This window comes from Dendropsophus ebraccatus, chromosome 14 (assembly GCF_027789765.1).
Source record: "Dendropsophus ebraccatus isolate aDenEbr1 chromosome 14, aDenEbr1.pat, whole genome shotgun sequence".
Lineage (NCBI taxonomy): Eukaryota > Metazoa > Chordata > Amphibia > Anura > Hylidae > Dendropsophus > Dendropsophus ebraccatus.
The window spans coordinates 56,665,885-56,688,132 of record NC_091467.1 but is presented as its reverse complement, the minus strand read 5'-3'; the positions used below and the strand labels follow the sequence as shown (position 1 = coordinate 56,688,132).

Here is a 22,248-nt window from a genome sequence, read left to right as displayed (position 1 = left end):
GCTGACGGCGTCCTTGGTGATGAGCAGGACTGGTTGCTAGTGGCGCGCCAATGGCATCCCTAGCAGCCGGCCTGCTGTTATTTTCTTTGATGTAGGAGCGTCCAGGGCTTTACCGCCCCCAGAATCGCCATTAGGTGTCATGAATTAAGTGATTGTGACTGACAGCTGACATGGCCAGTTAGCTGTCAGCCCTTAAGTTCCTGTTCACTATAAGTTTCCTCCCCTGATGTCTTTCCCTCGCCTGTGATAGCGCCTAGTTCCTTGACCTAGCTTCTCCTGACTGTGTGTAATTTGTAATTCTGACCTTTGGCTTTTGTGACCTTGACCTCGCTTTTTGGATTCTGACTTTGTACTTTAGCTGCCCGTACGTTGCCGACCTTGACCGCAGACCATTCTATTTTGAGTTTTTTTGTCTTGTCTTGTTCTGTGTTTGCACTTGCTACAGTACACGGAACGCCGCCCAGTTGTCCTCAGTTGTTTAGAGCTGTTGTGGCAAGTAGGTAGGGCCAGCTGGGACGGCTGTCAGTGTTAGGGCTGCACTCGTCTCTTGTCTTCCCAGACCCCTACCTGACAGTCTCTTTAAAGAACCTAATATTTCCTGTTTATAACAAATTTGTTAATGATAAAATTCCATAGTTTATTGTTTAGAGCAGCGGTTCCCTATTGGGGAGGGGCCATGAGAACACAATTAACAGTCACATTCATCATCATTTAGCCTTACATTACAGTATCCTATACAATTCCTACAGATCCTTTACCAGACTGTGGAGAATCTGGACAAGAATAAAGCAGACAAGGAACTTACTGGACCAGAGACGGATATGGTGAGCTGGTGTGACTCCATGATGTGTTATCTGATAGCCACTGACAGTAGTTTGATGCTTTACCTACCTTGCTGTCTCACTATATGTGTCTGCTGATTTCTGACCTCCCACCTCCATGCTATGTGGATTATTCTTTGGCTGTACAGGAAGCGGATAGACATGCGCTGGAAAGTAAAGTGAGCCGCACACATTTTGATGCCACCACAGAACACCTGAGCAGGATGATACAGGAGCTGCTCGGCAAAGTGGGCGCCCAGGAGCAAGACTGGCAGAGACTGCTGGACAAAATCAATGTGGAGATGCAAAATAAAGTGAGAGGGTTTATATATTTATTATATTTAGTGTTGCAGAGGCATCGGCATCCAGACAGTGTGGGGGAATTAAAGGGGCTATCTAGATCAAATATTTTTTCTTTCAAATCATCTGGTATCAGAAAGATATATAGATTTGTAATTTACTTCTCTAGTCAGTATTTATTCTGTTCCGGGTATTTGCCCCTCATCAGTGTGGAGAAGGATTCTGGCTAACGGGGGCAATGAAAAGTAGACCAACATAATAAAACAGGTATTTGGTGTAGCCTTAAAGGGGTATTCCACCCACATATTACTTCTGATTTGTTGCTGCCCATGGTGAAACTAACAATTCCTTCCATACTTGTTATTATCTATTTAGTCTCCTTCCCCCAGTTCTCAGCTACTGCTTTCTACTGAAAACACAAAAATCTGTGTGTGAGCTTTTCTCTCTGTCTCCCTCCTCCTCCCCCTCCCTTTTGAGATGGCTGATGTAAACAAGTCCCTGGCAGACTTTATCTGCAACATTGTAGCTTCTTTGTAATGTTGGGAGGGTTATTCTGAGGTTAAGTTGCTCATAAACTCCCAGCATTACAAAGAAGCTACAATGTTGCAGATAAAGTCAGCCAGGGACTTGTTTACATCAGCTGTCTCAGAAGGGAGGGGGAGGAGGGGGGGAGACAGAGAGAAAAGCTCACACACAGATTTTTGTGTTTTCAGCAGAAAGCAGCAGCTGAGAACTAAGGGAAGGAAACTGAATAGATAATAACAAGTATGGAAGGAATTGTTAGTCTCACCATGGGCAGAAACATATCAAAAAGTTATGTCTGAGTGGAAAACCCCTTTAAGTTTATTACCTAAACATAGTATATTAGACTTGTAGGAATCGTTACCAGCAATTTTTCAATGCCTTTACCAGGTAAAGGGTGTACTAAAATGGGGGAGGGGGGGGGATAGTTGTCCATTCAGGGTGATGGGGAGAAGCAGGGGCGGGCTGGGCCGGGGGGCAGGGTGGCATCTGCCCCCCGGGCCGGCCTTCCCCAGTACATTACAGGGCCGTGCTGAGGCTGCTTACCGCCCCAGCGCTCTCCTCTCTGCCTGTGCTGCAGGGCCGCTCTGTGATGCCAGTTGCAGCTGAAGCTGCTCCCCGCCCCCGTTAAGCCCCGCCCCCGTTAAGCCCCGCCCCTGTGTACCGTCCCATGTTCCTCCTGGCCCGGGACTTCCTGTATTACACAGTGTGGAGATGAGGAGGCTGGCTGCTGCTAACCTCCAGCTACACAGCGTCCTCCAGCTCCAGGCTCCTGCTTCCTGACCATCCCCCTCCTGTCCTGCTCTCTGCTCAGCAGCTATAATGCAGGTACTTCGGGTTGTAGATAGGAGGGAGGTCGGGACAGAGAGGAGAGGGCTGTCTGCTGGGCTGGGCTGACAGAGGCAAACACACACACACTAGCATCTGTTCCCCCAACCCCCTGTAGCTGCTGCCCTTTACCCCCTATAGCTGCACCCTCTTCCACAGGCTGCATTGCCCCTCTGCACCTGTAGTTGATATGTACCTCCTAAGGCTGCTGTGTGAGCCTTCCCCCCAGACTGCTGTGCCCCCCCTTCAGGCTGCTTTGTCTCTTCCCCCCCCCCCCCCCCCACTCCATATACACACTTCAGACTGCTGTGCCCCCCCTTCAGGCTGCTTTGCCTCTCCCCCCCCCCCCTTTCAGGCTTCTGTGCCCCTCCCCCCCCCTTTCAGGCTGCTGTGCCCCTCCCCCCCCTTTTAGGCTGCTGTGCCCCCCCTTCAGGCTGCGGTCCCCCCCCCCCCTTCAGGCTGCGGTCCCCCCCCCTTTTCAAGCTGCTTTGCCCCCCCCCTCCCCCCCCCCCCCCACACACATTTCAGACTGCTGTGCCCCCACACACAGAATGATACACACTCATAGAGAACAATATACGGTCATACAGAACAATACGCACCCATACAGAACAATACGCACCCATACAGAACAATACGCACCCATACAGAACAATATACACCCATACAGAACAATACGCACCCATACAGAACAATACGCACCCATACAGAACAATACGCACCCATACAGAACAATATACACCCATACAGAACAATACGCACCCATACAGAACAATACGCACCCATACAGAACAATACGCACCCATACAGAACAATATACACCCATACAGAACAATATACACCCATACAGAACAATACGCACCCATACAGAACAATATACACCCATACAGAACAATATACACCCATACAGAACAATACGCACCCATACAGAACAATATACACCCATACAGAACAATACGCACTCATACAGAACCATACAGAACAATATACACCTATGCAGAACAATATACACCTATACAGAACAATATACACCCATACAGAACAATACGCACCCATACAGAACAATACGCACCCATACAGAACAATACGCACCCATACAGAACAATATACACCCATACAGAACAATACGCACTCATAAAGAACAATACGCACTCATACAGAACCATACAGAACAATATACACCTATACAGAACAATATACACCCATACAGAACAATACGCACCCATACAGAATATACACCCATACAGAACAATACGCACTCATACAGAACCATACAGAACAATATACACCTATACAGAACAATATACACCCATACAGAACAATATACACCCATACAGAACAATTTACACTCATACAGAACCATATACACCCATACAGAACAATACGCACCCATACAGAACCATACAGAACAATATACACCTGTACAGAACCATACAGAACAATATACACCCATACAGAACAATATACACCCATACAGAACAATTTACACTCAAACAGAACCATACAGAACAATATACACCCATACAGAACAATATACACCAATACAGAACAATATACACACATACAGAACCATACAGAACAATATACACCCATACAGAACCATACAGAACAATATACACTCATACAGAACAATATACACCAATACAGAACAATATACACCCATACAGAACAATACGCACCCATACAGAACCATACAGAACAATATACACCCATACAGAACAATTTACACTCATACAGAACCATACAGTACAATATACACCCATACAGAATATACACCCATACAGAACAATACGCACCCATACAGAACCATACAGAACAATATACACCCATACAGAACAATATACACCAATACAGAACAATATACACCTATACAAAACCATACAGAACAATATACAGTACACCTATACAGAACCATACAGTACAATATACACCTATACAGAACAATATACACCCATACAGCACAATATACACCCATACAGCACAATATACACCCATACAGAACAATACACATCCATACAGAACCATACAGTACAATATACACCCATACAGAACAATACGCACTTATACAGAACAATATGCACCCATACAGTACAATATACACCCATACAGTACCATATACACCCATACAGAACCATACAGAACAATATACACCCATAAAGAACCATACATTGCAATATACACCCATACAGAACAATATACACCCATACAGAACAATATACACCCATACAGAACAATATACACCCATACAGTACCATATACACCCATACAGAACCATACAGAACAATATACACCCATAAAGAACCATACAGTGCAATATACACCCATACAGAACAATATACACCCATACAGAACAATATACACCCATACAGAACAATATACACCCATACAGTACCATATACACCCATACAGAACCATACAGAACAATATACACCCATAAAGAACCATACAGTGCAATATACACCCATACAGAACAATACGCACTCATACAGAACAATATACACCCATACAGAACAATACGCACTCATACAGAACAATATACACATTTTGTAGGGTATTTTGGAGCATATTATATAGTAGTCAGTATGTTGGAGGTCACCCAGCTTTCCCAGCATCTTGTAGTCAGTAAAATGGAGGTCACCCAGCTTCCCCAATATCTTTCACTCAGTATAATATGGTCACCCAGCTTTCCCACAATCTTATACTCAGTAAGATGGAGGTCACCCAGCTTTCCCACCATCTTATACTCAGTGGCTGGTAGCCTCGGGGAGCTGCATAGTATATCTATACTGTGCAGCTGAAAACCATATCACCACAATTGTGCTAATTGGTTCCCTTTAAGTAACACTCCAGCCCTTACCTATTATTACCCACCCCACATCAGTGCAGGGACGGTAGATGGCACCCCGGGCCTGTACTTCTGCCAGCGGCGATGTTCCAACAATTCGGGTAACGTCTCCTTCCCTTCTGGTCATTTGTGACAGGGAATTCCTACTGCTCTGTGTGAAGGGGCCAGAAGTCACCTTGTCAATGTAAGTCTATGGGATGGTTCCGTGTCAGCGCTGAGCCGTCCCATATACTTATACAGTAAAGAGATCCCCGACCCCGTCACAGCGAGCAGTAGGAATTCCCTGTTTACAAATGACTGGAAGGGCTGAATGTGTTATCCGAAGTGTGAGAACATTGCCGCTGGAGGAAGTATTGGAGTGGGTGGCATCTACCTTCCCTGCACTGATGTGGGGAGCGTAATAAGTGAGGGCCTAGAGTGGTCCTTGAAGGATGGGCCACGAGGCGGCTACTAATGGGCCAGTGCTGTGTGCTTGCCCCCCAGGCTAAAATTTGCCAGCCAGCCCCTGGGGAGAAGAGATAGTGCCAGTAAGCATGCTAGGAGTGATGAAGAATTTGCTGAGAGTGTATTCAGATATCACTATAGATTGTCTATAGTATATATCTATAAGTTGGCAAGAGAGAGAGAGGAGTTGGAGTGTACAGCAGGGCGGGTTTTTGAAGTTTCTGCGTCTTTGTTTTTACTTTTGTTCTTTGTTTTTCTTTTTGTTTTAACCTGTTGCATTTGCACCAGGAATATGTCAGGAGGAGAACTGTAACAAGTCTTTATTGTTCTCAATGGGCGATATGACTGTATTACGTATACACGACTTTTGTCTTATAATATCTATAATGTGGTAATAATGGTATGCTGTACAATGCATAAGTCTACAATGGTTATCAATGCTTTGTTTACTGCACTGTGATGAGACTGAAAATAAAAAAGTATCTGATTTAAAAAGAAAAGTAGATCAACAAAACACAGCAATCACTGAGCTCAGGGAGATCGGAAAAAAAATCCAATGAAGAGTCTCCACTGCTACACTGCCCCCATGTTGTACCCTGTAAAGCCGCAGCACTGGTCGGCACTGGTTTTCTGAATATTTACATCCTACAGACTGGCTAGTTATGTACAGTCCTTGGCAGACTCCTTGGCTTTCTGGGAGACTTCCTTAAGTATTCTTACCATTTGTATAAGATTCCCTGGTAACCGTGACTTGTGGGCCACTAAGATATTACTGGAACTTGTCCAGTAAATATTTTGTGCACAGTGACCAGTCGTGTGGCGACCAGTGCATTACACTCTGTGCTGTCACTAGTGGATAACAGCTTGGGCTGTGATCACTAACACTGCAGTTTCTAACCTGATTTCTAGTTGGACCGCATAGAACTGGAGCCGCTGAAGAACATCTTGGAACAGTGCTGGACAGACCTTCGGCGACAGCTGCAGGAACATCCACCACAGTACGAGGCTGATGAGGCTGCTGGTATCCGCAAGTGAGTGACTACCAACAGGTAGATGGGGAGATTTGGGCAGAGAGGTAAATTAGCAATATAACACTGACATAGTACATACCAACATAGGAGCTGCTGGGACGAGGCTTTGACACGTGACTACTAGGTGTATGTAGATGGCACTGGGGGCATTCTGGCCATCACTTGGTGGGAATCCTTGCTGGCAGTGGATTTCTGCCATACAGTTTCACTTTAAAAGGGTACTCCGGAGAAATCAACTGGTACCAGAAAGTTATTTAGATTTGTAAATAATTTTTTTATAAATATAAATAAAAAAAAAAATCAAGCTTTAACGTACTTTTCAGCTGCTGTATGTCCTGCAGGAATTGGTGTATTCTTTCCAGTCTAGCACAGTGCTCTCTGCTGCCACCTCTGTCGGTGACAGGAACTGTCCAGCACAGGAAAGGTTTTCTACAGTAATTTGCTATTTCTCTGTACACTTCCTGACACGGACAGAGAAGGCAGCAGACTGGACAGAATGCAGCACTACTTGTAAAGCATACAGCAGCTGATACGTACTGGGAAGCTTGAGATTTTTGCATAGAAGTAATTTACAAATCTGTATTCCTGGCACCAGATAATCTAAAAACTATTTTTGTCTCTGGAGTACTCCTTTAATGTGTTGCAGGTTTGTACGCAGTTTCCATATGAAACAACCCATCTTGGTTTCCACATCAAAATTCGTCACTTACTTTTTTTCAGCCATGTGGATTCCAAATCCAAACATATGCCATATGAAATACAGAACAGATTGTCATGAAAGTCAATGGGATGAGGATTTTACAGATTTCAGGCAGAATATGTGTGAATGTGCTGTAAAGGGATCATAGCAGTAAACTCTGACAGAACAGGAGACGCAATGTCATAAAGCTGCCAGTAGAGGGCAGCAGTGGTCTGTGTCTGGATTATCACACAGGACTACTCTCGCCTGCAGGTTTCTTTTCTTTTTTTTCATGTATATTTTTTTCTGGTAGTGCTTATTTTATTTCGACAAGACGAGTTCTCAACCAGTTGGAGCAGCTTTCAGCCAAACAGTCTAATATTCGTTTTCTAGTTTATGTATTGGGTTTTAAAGAGTGTACCTAAACTCTGAGATGTCAGTAGTTGGGGGATTTATGGTAGTCCGGGCGTTAAAGGTAAAGTCCCACCAAAGTTAAAAATCTCAGGCAGGCATGGGGGGTTCGGGAACATAATAAAGAAAGCATACTTACCCATCCCCGTGACCTCACAACTCCTGCCAGCCACCGGAATCCTGCAGCTCCTCAAGCTGCAATGTCACGTACCCAGCTGTTGGACTGCCTGCTCAGCCAATCAGTGACTAGGGCGGGACACAGCTGCAGTCTTTGACTGGCTGAGCGGGCAATTTATCAGCCGGGTATGTGATGCTGCAGCTGGAGGAGCCGGGAGAATTTTATGTGGCGCCTGACAGCTGCCGATGTGAGCGGCGCAATGGGGGCACAGGTAAATATATTTTTGGTACACAGGGGCTGTGACATGACTTAAAGGGGTTCTCCGGGCTAGGTGTATTTTTACTGTATGGCCGGGAGGGGGTGGGTATAGACGCCATGTACCTCCCTGGTTCCAGCACCGGGTCCCAGACTAAGCGGGACCCCGTTACAACTGCTGAATGGCTGAGCGGCCTTGAGACGTCACATTAAATCTGCAACTCAGACCAGGAAGCGGCAGCGGGACGGGAGAACGAGGCATCGCGATCCGGGACCCGGCACTGTAACTGGGCAGGTAAGTGGACGGCAGCATCTATATCCACCTCCTCCCCGGCCAGACAGTAATACACCTAGCCCGGCGTACCTCTTTAAAATGAATTACCTATTAAAGGGGAACTATCACATGAGACATGGAGAAGGAAGATATGTCTCTTACCTTAATGTTCGGTGCCATTCCAGTACAGTTAGTAGTTTGCTCCACGGTCCAGTAAGACTGTTTGGAGCACTGGGGCACCCGTTAAGATGACTGTCCGCCCTATAACACCGATCCGGCCCCCTCCATTGATTATAATTAGAAAGGAGCGGGCCGGTCGGGGGAAGATCGGTGCTATGGTCACAGGGAAATGCTCTTAACGGGTGCCCCAGTGCTTGTACCTAACTGCGGATCAAACTACTAACTGCACCGGAAAGGTGCCAGGGATGAAGGTAAGAGCCATACCTTAATCCTCTGCGTCTTCGGTGCAATAGCGACATTTCAGCAGGTTAGATTCATCTAACCTGCTGATAGTTCCCCTTTAACATTTTCTGCTACACAATAAATGTACAAAACAAGGTAAACCCTGGGTGCTATATATGCTATTAGAGAGAGGCAGGACAATGGTTATTTATCTTTATCTGTTACATCCAGGCAGCTGATAAGAAGATTTCACTGCATCTCCTGTGACCGCACTGTGGATATGTTGGTACCCGGCACGTAAGCGTTCTCTATTGGTAAAGTTTGTAGTTAGTGTAGGTCACTTGTGGTGTTGCCCCTTTCACTCTCTTCCTGGTTTCACAGGGAGATGTTATCCATCCCAAACATCTCTGGCCTACCAGCCCATCGCTCCAACCGGCCATACACCGTGTTTGAACTCAACCAAATCCGTCAACAGAGCCGCAGGTGGGTTAACCAGCACAGCATTAAGGAACCATAATAATATTTTGATCTAAAGACTCAAAATTAGCCCAAAGAAAGTCAGTGACTAGGTTCATGTTGCCTTATCTCAGAGCAGCGTAAATTAATGAGAGACGTTGAACAGAACCATGTATTAGTTGCAGTGTTCTATGCAGTCATCCAGATCAATGGCGAGGAGATTGTATGATGCACAATAGTTTCCCTATTATATGTGTGCACTCATTAGTCCCCAATATTTATGAGGACCTGCTCCCTCCAGGTAGTGGTAGGAGTCTTTGTTTCCCAGGTAGCACCCTGTGTAATGTGTCTGGTAGATGGAAAGCAGGGGCACATGTGTTGGTGTTAGTAGTGCAATAATGTAACTAGACACAGGTATTGGCTAGGTTCACACCATGTAAAAATGACAGCACTCTTTTGGAATAACGGCTGTCATTGTGAAAATAACGTCTGTTATTTAAAAAGTACGGACGTTATCTGCTCAATGGTGGCTATTATTCTGAAAGATGGACGTCACTTTTACACAGTGTGAACCTAGTCTCACAGAGTAACATAGTTCAGGAACAATGACAAACATTGTCAATGCAAATTTTTACAGCAGTTGAAGGTGCAATTCCCTGTAACACAAAGTAGTGCAGTAGCAGATGTGATGCGGTACCCCTTTATGCAGAAATGCAATAGGTTTTGTGCAGTACGTGATACTTCGTGTGTCTCCGTATGTTACATCAAACTGTATTAACTGATTGAACTTGACCGATTTGGTGTTTCTTTTTATTAGTGATCGCTTACCGCAACTTAGTGATTTCGGATATACGTCCAGCTCCCGCAGCTGTGGAGGAAGTCACACACTGACCTTTCCGCAAAAGCGTTATGCTAGGCTGCAGGCCAGTACTCCATGTACCGCGCAGAAGGAAGATTTTGTGGCTGGTTTAAAAGTAAGGGTCCTATTAGACAAAAAGTCTTTTTCATTTACAACGATTAACAATAAATAATTGCAATCGAGGGCTTTTGGGGATGACCTGAAATCATTCACCATAAGGGTATGTTCACACTGAGTAAAACAGACGGGATTCCGCCTGTCTCAGTGTCCCATAGCCCGTCTATGGGAGAGCGCGCGCTGCTCCGCAGCCGTTGCCCTCCGCTCAAAGAAGTGACGTGTCACTTCTTCGAGCGGAAAGCGACGACAGCGGAGGAGCGCGAGCCCTCTCATTCACTCACAGGGGGAAACTGAGCACAGCGGAATTCTGTGGGTATGTTCACAGTTCACAGAGCAAATGTGTTGTAATTCTCCGCCTGCCTCAGTGTGACTTGTCTATGGGATGGCTCGCGCGCCTCCGCTCACCACACAAAGAATTGACGTGTAAATTCTTTAATCAAAGAGTGACGCACGCGGAGAAGCACAAGCCCTCCCAAAGAGAATTAGTATCACACTGAGGCAGGCGAGATTCCGCGGCGGAGAATTCCGCTACATTTGCTCAGTGTGAATATACCCTAATATAAGGTAGTTTACGAATTACAGCATTGTTCGTGTAGTCTAGTATACAAACTATCGTAATTACGAACATTATGTACATACACTGAAAGAATTGCGAACATTTAGCGAAGATTTTATGGTCAGCTCAAAAGATGTGATCAACGACTTACGTGTGAATTTTTGTTTGGCCGTTGCCTGCATACACACGGAGAGATTATCGCTTAAATTCGAACAATATAACAATTTTAAAAACATTTTTTTAACAATAATTATTTGTTATTTTACCAGTCCACTTTTCCATTGCAGGAGGAGGTGCTTATTCTAGGCCAGGATGGGCACATCTATCGCGGCAGGAGGGAAAACCATTTGCCATCCATAAGGACTAAAGATGACAGGAGATCAGTTGCTCATCAGAAATTTTGTGACTGTAACTTAAAGGGAGAGGAGAGTCTGTTTGGCTCTTCTCCAAGCACGGCTTCAGATATTCATTGTGGTAAGGATTTTTTTTATATCGGGAGTCGGCCCACAGGTGCCCATACTGGTAAAGATAGTTATATAGATGATATGATATGCCACAACAATCAGCCATTGATTACAACGGTCACTATTGTAGCTGTTCAGAATAGGCAGATGAGGAGGAGGCAGAGTGGTATATAGCCCATAAGCCTTCCTGCTTGTTTTTGTGGCAATCATATGATCACTGGGTTTCTTCAGGGGATGCTGTCTATTAGCAGACCCTGATCAGCTCTGCAGAGATTGTTACATAGGGTCCTTAGGAATAAAATGGATTCACTCTCACCTAATGTCCAAAGGAGCAACTCACCCTGAAACAGCTCAGTACAGAATGTAGTACTGCATTGTACTGTGGAGAGGTGCTATTAGACAACCAACAACCAGGTAATATAGATGGGTTACAAGTAAAATGGCTACTTGTATTGGTCGAGTCATCAAGCCATTCACATGTGTTGTAGGTTCAGACTGTCTGTAGTACTATATGTTGAGTCTGGTCTCAAGTTACAATGGTCCAGAAAAGACCATTACATGTTGACTATATTGTAACCTGAGGCCATTGTATGTTGACAATATTGTAACCTGAGGCCATTGTAAGTTGACAATATTGTAACCTGAGGCCATTATAACTTGATGGACTTCTGTATATGCGGGTATGGATACCCGCAATTTTAAAAAATGTAAAAAAAATAAAATAAATTTTATATATATATATATATATATATATATATATATAAAAATATTTAATATAATATATTTTAATATATATAAAAAAAACCACTATATTGATCATGATGATTATGGAGGTCGTCTCCTCAGCACTAGGATACAGGCTCAGGGAGCTGTTGTTTTTATTGGTACCATTGTGGGGTCGATTTTGATTATTTCATCCCATTATTCGATGTTTTTTGTGATTTCACATAAAAAAAAACCTTTCTACCACTGCTTTTACCATATAGGATGAATAATGTCCTTTTAGTCATAATTCATGCATTTCTGCATGTAGCGATCCTGCTTATCTTAATTTTTTTTGTAGTTAATAGAGATGAGTGAATCAGATTTGTTGTGCTTTGTAAGAAGCAAAACTGATCTGCGCTCGTATCCCTCAGGCTGGCCGCTCCATGCAGAGGGAGGATACTGCCCGTGGACCGCCTGGAAAATATCCTCTCCTGAAGACTAACAACTGATTCCATATTTGTCATTACCTTTTCAGTCTCTTCCCCCAGTTCTGAGCTGCTGCTTTTGCTGAAAACACAGAAAACTGTGTGTGAGCTGTTCTTCCCCCACCCCCCTCCCATCCGAGACAGCTCATGTAAACAGTGTCCCTCGTCGGCTGTCACTGCACTCTATAATAACCCTGATTAACCCTCCTGGCATTACAGAGAGCAGATACAGCTGGCCAGTAACTTGTTTACATCAGCCATCTAAGAAGTGTTGGGGGAAGTAGTGAGAGAGAGAGAGCAGCACACATGCAGTTTTCTGTGTCTTCAGCAAAAGCAGCAGCTCAGAACTGGGGAAAGAGACTGAAAAGATAACAACAAGTATGGAATGAACAGTTAGTCTCCAGGAGGGATGATGTTTCCACATGTATTTCACCTGACCAGCTGATAACCCCTTTAAGGATTTCAGATCCTGTTGTGTGCATTAGGCCTTATTTTATGTATCCACAGTATTACAGAAGATGACTTTACATGGTCACGTTATTAGTAAATTATATGTTTGTGACCAAATAAAATGTATTTGTATTCACTGTTTTTTTATTTAATATTTTTCTTTTTTTAAAGGAGTTTCCAAGGCCCATATGAAATTTACCCAGGGATCTGAACAACCTTTGCCTTCCATTAAGGACATCGTACCACCTGCCTTCAATCAGAGTGTTAAGTGGACATGAAGAAGCTCGCATTTCTTGTAGAAGCCACACTTTTACACTTGTTTACAAGAAGCGATAATTCGCCCAATCGATCGTTTAACGATTTTGAAGCAACGATTTGATTTTTATAACGATCAGTACTTATGCTGCATTTACACGGAACGATTATCGTACGTGTAAACGCTGCGAACGATCAAATGACGAACGAAAAATCGTTCATTTTGATCTTACAACATGTTCTATAATTGTCGTTCGCAAAAAATTTGCATATCGTTCTGTGTAAACAGTTGTTCACAGATTTTTCCTATGTGCGAGATAGGCTTAAGCGATCGCAAAACGATCACAAAACGAATTCTGCCATCTGAACGCTGATCGTTATGAAAAAAAATCGATATTCCGACATTTTTAATTGTACGATTGGGCCAATTATCATTTCGCAGCATTAGACGAATCGTTAGATAAGTCGTTATTGTGATTGTTTTTAAGATCGCTTAAAGGGGTTATCCAGCGCTAGAAAAATATGGCCACTTTCCCCCTACTGTTGTCTCCAGTTTGGGTGGGGTTTTGAAACTCAGTTCCATTGAAGTAAATGGAGCTTAATTGCAAACCACACCTGAACTGGAGACACATAGAGTGAATTTTTGAAAGACTGTTTGCACGAAGCAATCTGTGAATTTTTAGTGAACGACCAACGACGATTTGAGAACATGTTGAAAGATCAAAATGAACGATTTCTCGCTTGTCGCTTGATCGTTCGCTGTGTTTACACGAGCCGATTATCGTTTAAATGTGATCATTGTATTATTAGGCCAAAATTTGATGTAATCTGGTGCGGCAGTATTGTTCAGCCTTTTATCTAATCGTAGGTTCAAGTCTTTGTTGGAAGGTCTGTCACAGCTTGCATCACTTTTGCCAGAAAGTTGTGGAAGCCATGAATGTACAGGGTGGTCCAAAAGTAGGTGGATAGTATGTGTAATAGGGTTATAAAGGGGGAGATATATCAAACATGGTGTAAAGTGAAACTGGCTTAGTTGCCCCTAGCAACCAATCAGATTCCACCTCTTATTCCTCATAGACGCTTTGGGAAATGAAAGGTGGAATCTGATTGGTTGCTAGGGGCAACTGAGCCAGTTTCACTTTACACCATGTTTGATAAATCTCCCTCAGTTTATAACCCTATTACCCATACTGTCCACCTACTTTTGGACCACCCTGTACAGCTTACCTGACAGGCTCCGTTGTAAGTTGCTCTCTGTCATGTGATCTGGTTCTGCCTTCATTTTCTTTAGAACAGAAAACCGGAAATGTGAATGCCTCTGTGAACCTGGCCTATGTTGGCACGCAGTATCGTTGAAATGAAAGGCTTCTTCTGCCCAAATAAAATAAACATGACACGTTTGCTTTTCTCAGAGCTTTTCAGCTTCCTCGGTGCTTTTTCATAGAAACAAAGTTTTCATAATGAAAAGAGGAAGAAGCTCTTGGTAAAATACAATCGAAAGTGAAAAACTCCTCAGAAGAACCACTGATACTATAACAATGGGTGACTAGTAAGTGTTCACACTGGGAATAGAATGCAGGGGCGTAACTAGAGGGGGTGCAGAGGTTTCGTTTGCACCCACATCTTGGACATCCCTCTTTCTATTATGGGGAAGCCAATTCTAAAAATGATGTGTCTTCTGATGTTTATCCCCTCAATCTGCATTACAGTGAGTGGGCTGAACATTAGAATAGCGGGCCCCTCTCCCTCTCTGGGCCCCTAGAGGCACTGTGGGCCCTGGCACTTTCCCAGGTAAGCCCTGTGCTGACGTCGGCCCTGTCTGTGACCTCATCTGTTACATTTTGTTTGGCCAATCAAATTTTATATTCAGTACCTTAAAGGGGTAAAAAAGTTAAATTATTTTTGAATTTCTTTGATAAAATTATATAAAATGTAATTATAATTTTTTTTACATTTTCATTGACTGTCAGCAGTAGGTGGTGACATGGACCCTCTGCTGCCTCTAGTAGCTTCAGGAGCCCTGGTCCCGGAACAGTTAGATTGGCAGCAGTGTAAGGGCCCTATTACACAGAAAGATTACTGTGCGAAAAATCGTTATATGCTTCAAATTTAAGCGATAATCTTTCTGTGTGTGTGCAGCAACGATCAAACGACTAACGAAAATTCGCTCAATTGTCATTGATCTTTTGAGCTGAACATAAAATCATTCGCTAATGGTTTGCAAATCTTTCGGTGTATGTACACAAATTGTTCACGTAATTTGGAGGTAAAAATACGGACGTATTTCAAGGTAATAATGCTATTTTATTAATGTAAGATCGTTTCACAGACTGTTACTTCCCCATTCTCAGAGAGAGTGCCGGATCTCATGACACTGCGTGGAGACATATGATGGGTTCAGTCACGTGGATGATACTTGATGTCATTTAGGGAGGAGGGGAGAAGTCCCTTCTCCAGAAGGATCTTAGAGATCAGCATTATGGTTTTAAGCTGCAGTGATTTTTAGAAGGACATTGCCCTTGCTCTACTTAAAGGGAATCTTTAGGGTGAATGCACACTAGACTGATTTGCTGCAGGTTCACTCATGCAGAGTAATATCTGACAAATTGGCTGCTTGACATCTCCAGCCTTCCCTCCCTGTACAATGTTCTAAACTGAAATTTGACCAAATCAAAGGTCAACGAAACAGGGCATACAGCAGCTAATAAGTACACCTTTACCAACCCCTAAATGGACATTGGTGTATGATGTGGGGAGAGGCTTTATAACATGTTTTCTGTCCCCTATTAGGGCATGATGCCAGATTTCTGTGGTGCTGTTATGGAGGATGGCTTGTTTATTTATTTATAAAATGGGGAAAGGGGGGTGATTCAAACTTTTATTAGGGAAGGTTTTTTTTATTAATAATAAAACATTTTTTTACACACATACTAGAAGCCCCCCTGGGGTAAGGGTTAGTACTTCTATTATAGCCACACTGATATCTCATAGAGATCTATGCAGTATAGTAATACTGCATAGATCCAAGAGATAGGCATTCTATTGCTTTCGGCTGCTGCAGCCGAAAGCAATAGAGTGCCGAGTCGGGATTAGCACCATTACATTGCAGACCCCAGCTTCAGATGCTAGGATCGCTCCTCCACGACCATGTCGCGGCGGGCGATCCCGCCACTAGACCACCAGGTATGGAAAAGCTGCTTTTTAAATGCAGTTGTCAATGCAGCTCGGATCGCCGTGCCCACTAATAGCCGCGGTCCCAGGCTGCATAAAGCACCCGGGATCGCGGCCATTCAGAGCAGGGCCACCGCGCGGCTTCCCTCCAAACTCCCCTAGCAACGCCAGGACGTATGGGTATGCCCTAGGTTATCTAGGGGTAAAGGGCTTAAATTTGTAACTTATTTCTATTTAAAAATCTCGGATCTTCCCATACTTATCAGCTGCTGAATGTCCTGCAGGAAGCGGTGTATTCTTTCTAGTGTGACACAGTGCTCTCTGCTGCCACCTCTGTCCATGTCATAGTCAGGAGGCGGGTTTATATCAGTTTAGGACTGGTGATGTCATAGTCAGGAGGCGGGTTTATATCAGTGTAGGACTGGTGATGTCATAGTCAGGAGGCGGGTTTATATCAGTGTAGGACTGGTGATGTCATAGGAGGCAGGTTTATATCAGTGTAGGACAGCTGATGTCAGTCAGGAAGCAGGTTTATACCAGTGTAGGACTGGTGATGTCATAGTCAGGAGGCGGGTATATATTAGAGTAGGACTGGTGATGTCAGTTATAGGCAGGTTTATATCAGAGTAGGAATGGTGATGTCATGGGGGGGGGGGCAGGATTATTTAGGAAAGGCCAGTGATGTCTCAGAGTGAAAGAAGGGCCTGTGATGTCACAGAGTGGAGAGTAATATGGGAAGGAATAGGGATCTTACAAGGTGAGGACGTTATCGGTACATCTGGAGGTGTGAGCAGGTTATCTGGGAAGGATTTATGATGAGGGAAGGATTACATTTGGAGTTTTTTCTTCTTTTTTTTTTAAACAAAAAAAAAAAATCTTACGTCTCATCTACAGATATCAGCCCCCCAAAAAGCCATGCATCCCTCTATGGGTACAGTTCTTTTTCATAGACTATTTTATTTTAGATGAGAGGTGGTAAACAGAAAGGGTTAACCGGCAGCTATCTGCTGACATTTGGCAAGCTGGTCAGTGAGTTATCATTAGGATGTGGTTATATTGTACAGGAAATTGGTGGGGGAAATATCTCTGTTCCCTCCGAGTCACAGTTGCATCAGGGATGTCCCAGGCACAGGCCGCATAATTCCTGTTCTGCACGCTGACTATAGCAGAAGTCTAAGCACAGGCAACATAGGACATGGGATTTTATTTCATTTTTTTGTGCCTTCCATTGATTGATTCCATTAATTCCAATCAACATATTTCAAGATCCATAGCTTTCTTATTTTTCCTCTTGGTGGAGCTGGGTGTGGGCTCATTTATTTATAGCTTTATATAGCTTTTATTAATAAGGCCCCGTTCCCACTGAGCAAAACTAGCGGAATTGTCCGCCGCGGAATGCCGTTAGCCTCCCTCTCATAATGGGAGTCTATGGGAGGCGCGCGCTCCTTCCCTGTCATGATCATTCTTCAGCGCGGACAAAGCAGGAGCGCACGCCTCCCATAGACTCCCATTATGAGTGGAAGGATAACGGCATTCCGCGGCGGACAATTCCGCTAGTTTTGCTCATTGGGAATGGGGCCTTAAAACATATCTTTTTGATTTTTCTCTTATTCAGAGACATATTGACAAAAGACATCAGATTTTAAAAATTATTTTGAAAGTTTGTAGTCTAGTCGCTAATTTTTTTTTTAAACATTTTAATGTTTTTTTGCTAGTTCCACTACTGCACCTACACCAGCAAACTTTTGCTCGCTGATACAATACACCACAGTGCTACTTTACTGCAGTTTACTATCTCTATTAGACCTGTCTCCAGCATATAATTGGCAAGCCTAATGGTGCGTTTACACAAACAGATTTATGAAGCCAAAGCTGGGAATGGATTTGAATACAGGATAGATCCCAGTCTTTCATTTAAGACCTGTTCCCTGTTTATAGTCTGTTCCTGACTTTGGCTTCAAAGATCTGTCAGATAAATCTGTGTAAACACACCATAAGGGTCCATTTACACAGAAAAATTATCTGCCAAAGATTTGAAGCCAAAACCCGGAATGGATTTGAAAAAAAGAGAAATCTCAGGCTTTCTTTTATGACCTGATCTCCGTTTATAGTCTGTTTCTGGCTTTGGCCCTATTACATGGAGCGATAATCTGCAGAATCAGGGCGATTTGGCAGACTATCGCTCCAGTTTGATAAAGACAACAATCAACTAATGACGATTATCGGCTGATCGCGTCTTTTGGTCCTGGGCCCAAATCATCGCCACCGGGCGCGCATCAGTCAAAGGCTGATTGTATAAGGAAAATAATAAAGTTCATATATTACCACTCCCTGCTCCCCAGTGTCTTCCTGCCTTCTCCCTGCAGCTGCCAGTGCAACTTCAGAGCTGCTCTCTGAAGTCACAGGCTGCTCAGCCAATCACTGTCGGGGATGGGACCACCGTGGCCAGCGATTGGCTGAGCAGCCTGCCACTTCAGAGAGCGTCTCGTAAGCTGCAGCGGCCGCCGTGGGGAGAAGACAGCAAGACACCCGGGAGCACGGTCAGGTAATGTATGAACTTTATTATTTGACACTTTTAGAGCAACATGAACATCACTGTGTCCATGCAGCCCTTATTGCCCAATAATCGAGCCTTGTAATAGGCTCATGGTGCGTTTAGACGTAACGATTATCGTGCGAATTTGCACGATAAGGATCGAATTAGAACGATAATCGTACATGTAAACGCAGCGAACGATCAAACGATGAGCGAGAATTCGTTCATTTTGATCTTTGAACATGTTCTCAAATCGTCGTTGATCGTTCGCAAAAAAAATCGCAGATCGTTCCGTGTGAACAGTCGTTCGCCGATTTAACCAATGTGTGAGATAGGCTTAAGCGATTGCAAAACGAATTTTCCGTACGATATATCGTACAGTCTAAATGCTGATCGTTATGAAAAAAAAATCGTTACTCCGACATCGTTAATCGTACGATCGGGCCAATTATCGTTTTGTGTAAACGCAGCATAAGAAGGCCCGATCACTAGTAAATGAGTGCCGATCTGCTAGATCTAGTGATTGGGCCATATAATACGGCTCTTAGAGACAACTTCTTACCCTATATAGTACATGTTGCAGTCATGGTTAAACCATCGCAAGTAATGGGTTACAGTGCTAGGACCATCTGTTTCTCCAGCCCTGGCAGTAAGTGTGTGAGCCCAGGCATATTGGCATATCAGCGGTTACTATGGGTCATCTCAGGACTAAAAGTGACCCTTCATCCTCATGATATAGGATAGTGGAGTGCGACTGCCAGAGCCTCACCAATCACAAAAACAGCGGGATCCTAAGTAGCTGTGTGAGTAAAGCAGCAGTCGTATATGCGCACTGCCCCTCCAATCAAATTCTAGGGGTTTTGGAAGGTATTAACCACTGTATACTACCCCCCCCCCCCAACCTGCCTTATTGTAGATGCTCTGATTCAGTCATCACAATTTAGCCCTTGTTAAAGTTACCCAGTTCCATATGCTTTTCCATTTTCCTGTTTCCAGCTGTTTACTTGCTGCCTAGTATATAGTATATCATACCTTTTGCTATTTTGCTACTATAACGAGAGAATCGGCATTATTCTCTTTAACGTTATGGCTGTATAGTGTAGAACTATTCATAAATTCTAGCACAATCTCAGCTGATACACAGATAGTTTCCCATATCCTGGATAGCTCCTCTGATATTGAGTTCCCCCCCCCCTCACCTCCCCCTTTACAAACATACCATCTTCCGTTGTTCTGAAAAGGTGGTCTGCGCCCTCCCTGCCTCCTGCCCACTCATCAGGCAAGCAGGGAATACAGCAGGCATACGCCGGGAGGGAGAAGAAGCAGATTCGCCCCTTGTCCCTGGCGTACACCAGGAGCACAATGATAGTTAATGTCCCCCTTGGTGTTTAATGGGGTTGGGTTAATATTTAAAAAAAAAAAAAAAAAAAAAAAAATCCTTATGGTACCATTCGCTTTAACCAATGGGACTGAATTAACCACTCAGCGCACAGGAAGCTGAGAATAAAAGGTTATTTTTCTTCATCCTCAGCGGCGTTTTTACTAAATCTTTACTTTATTACGTAAGTTAGGGGAGGTTTGTCAAAAAATGACCTTTAGGGTCCTATTACATGGAGTGATTTTTTAACAATTAACGATCGCAAACGAGAATGTTTACCGTTAACCTGAAATCTTTCACCATATTACACAGAGCGATGGTCGTTGGTTACTATGATCGTTTATTCCATCTGATCCCAGTAAAACAATGAACAATGAGCAATTACACTGAACGATTAGTAAACAAATGCGGAACTTGAGCAAACGAACGTGGAATTACAGCGAACGATTAGCGATCGATTAACAATTTTAGGTTTATCCTGAACCGAACCGATTGCAGCGGTACAACTGGCAATACATGCAGCTGCAACAATACTGTAATACCTCGGTTCGCTCGCTGCAAATCCATAGACAGCTACTGCCCTTTGAAGAGCTCTGCGTACTATCAGAATAAGTGAATAAAATAAAAAGGAATTGAGGTACTCACGGTCAGCGCTGTCCACATAGAGAAGTGGCCGAAAGCTTAAATAAATTAATTTAATATAGTGAAAAATATATTTAATATAGCACAAATATATATATAAATAAATAATATTTGTGCTATATTAAATATATTTTTCACTATATTAAATTCATTTATTTAAGCTTTCGGACACTTCTCTATGTGGACAACGCTGACCGTGAGTACCTCAATTCCTTTTTACTTTATTCACTTATTCTCTCCACGGGCCCCATTATTTTGGGAGTATCCTGTGTTTTTGGTAGTCAGCTCAGCAGTCCCTAGAGGTAGTAGGCCCCTATACAGTGGACTGTCACCAAACAAGACCCTGGATTCGGATTTGTACCCTGTTGAGGGGTGATATACACAAAGCCCAAGTGGCATCCAGGTGAGCACCTTCTCACATAATCCTTATCCTTGGTGTATTGAGGTATCACACGAGGCGCCGGTTTCTTTTTCTCTCCCTTGGCGTACTATCAGAAGCGCCTACCCATGTGGTGTCGCTGGTCTACAACATCTTGACGCAACCTTCCCCCGATGTCAAGCTTCCGTACCAGGTGGGTTGGGAACTGGAACTAAACCAGCCCTTCTCGAGATCTGATTGGGGAAAAGCTTTCTTCCTCTGTCATAAGTCTTCGGTGGCCAGCAAGGCCCAGGAAACCAATTTTAAGGTGATGTCGAGGTGGTACAGGGTGCCGACTCTATTACACTCTTTCTACCCGACAGTATCAGAACTGTGCTGGCGATGTGGGCAAAGCCCGGGCATCATGAGCCACATATGGTGGGGCTGCACAAAATTAACAAGCTTTTGGGGGGCGGTCGCTGATTTGACTCATGAGATAGCAGGGGTAAATCTTTCTAACCAACCCTCCAACTATCTAGTCTATGATCCCGGGCACACTCTCACAGTGCAAGAAAAGCATTACTTGTTTCCTTCTCCTGGCGGCTAGGACAGTAATCCCTAGGACAGGGGTGGGGAACCTTTTCCATGTCGAGGGCCGGTTGGGCATTAATAAAATCATTCGAGGGCCGCATACCGTGTGCGGCAGTTAGTAGTGTGGGTTTGCAGCACCCAGGGCAAGGCAAAGTATTGTTCCCCTAGTTCCCCTGCTATTGTACTTAACACCCAGTGATGCCCCTTGTAGTCTAGTTAACCCCCAAGTCATGTCCCTGGTAGCCTAGTTAACCCCCATCAGGCATGTCCCTGGTGGCCTAGTTAACCCCCATCA

The 22,248-nt window shown here is 43.9% G+C and overlaps 1 protein-coding gene across 3 annotated transcripts in view; it reads left to right on the top strand.

Moving 5' to 3' along the window:
- The window catches only part of QRICH2 (glutamine rich 2), a 41,704-nt gene extending 27,450 nt beyond the window's left edge, over positions 1 to 14,254 (top strand). For all 3 annotated transcript variants that reach the window (XM_069952438.1, XM_069952437.1, XM_069952436.1), the window contains exons 10-17: positions 750 to 824; positions 971 to 1,135; positions 6,670 to 6,791; positions 9,162 to 9,227; positions 9,312 to 9,413; positions 10,204 to 10,360; positions 11,206 to 11,392; positions 13,194 to 14,254. In XM_069952438.1, the coding sequence (XP_069808539.1) occupies positions 750 to 824; positions 971 to 1,135; positions 6,670 to 6,791; positions 9,162 to 9,227; positions 9,312 to 9,413; positions 10,204 to 10,360; positions 11,206 to 11,392; positions 13,194 to 13,300 (981 nt within the window). In that variant the 3' untranslated portion in view covers positions 13,301 to 14,254. The remainder of the gene's footprint in view (positions 1 to 749; positions 825 to 970; positions 1,136 to 6,669; positions 6,792 to 9,161; positions 9,228 to 9,311; positions 9,414 to 10,203; positions 10,361 to 11,205; positions 11,393 to 13,193) is intronic.
- The last annotated feature ends 7,994 nt before the right edge of the window (positions 14,255 to 22,248 follow it).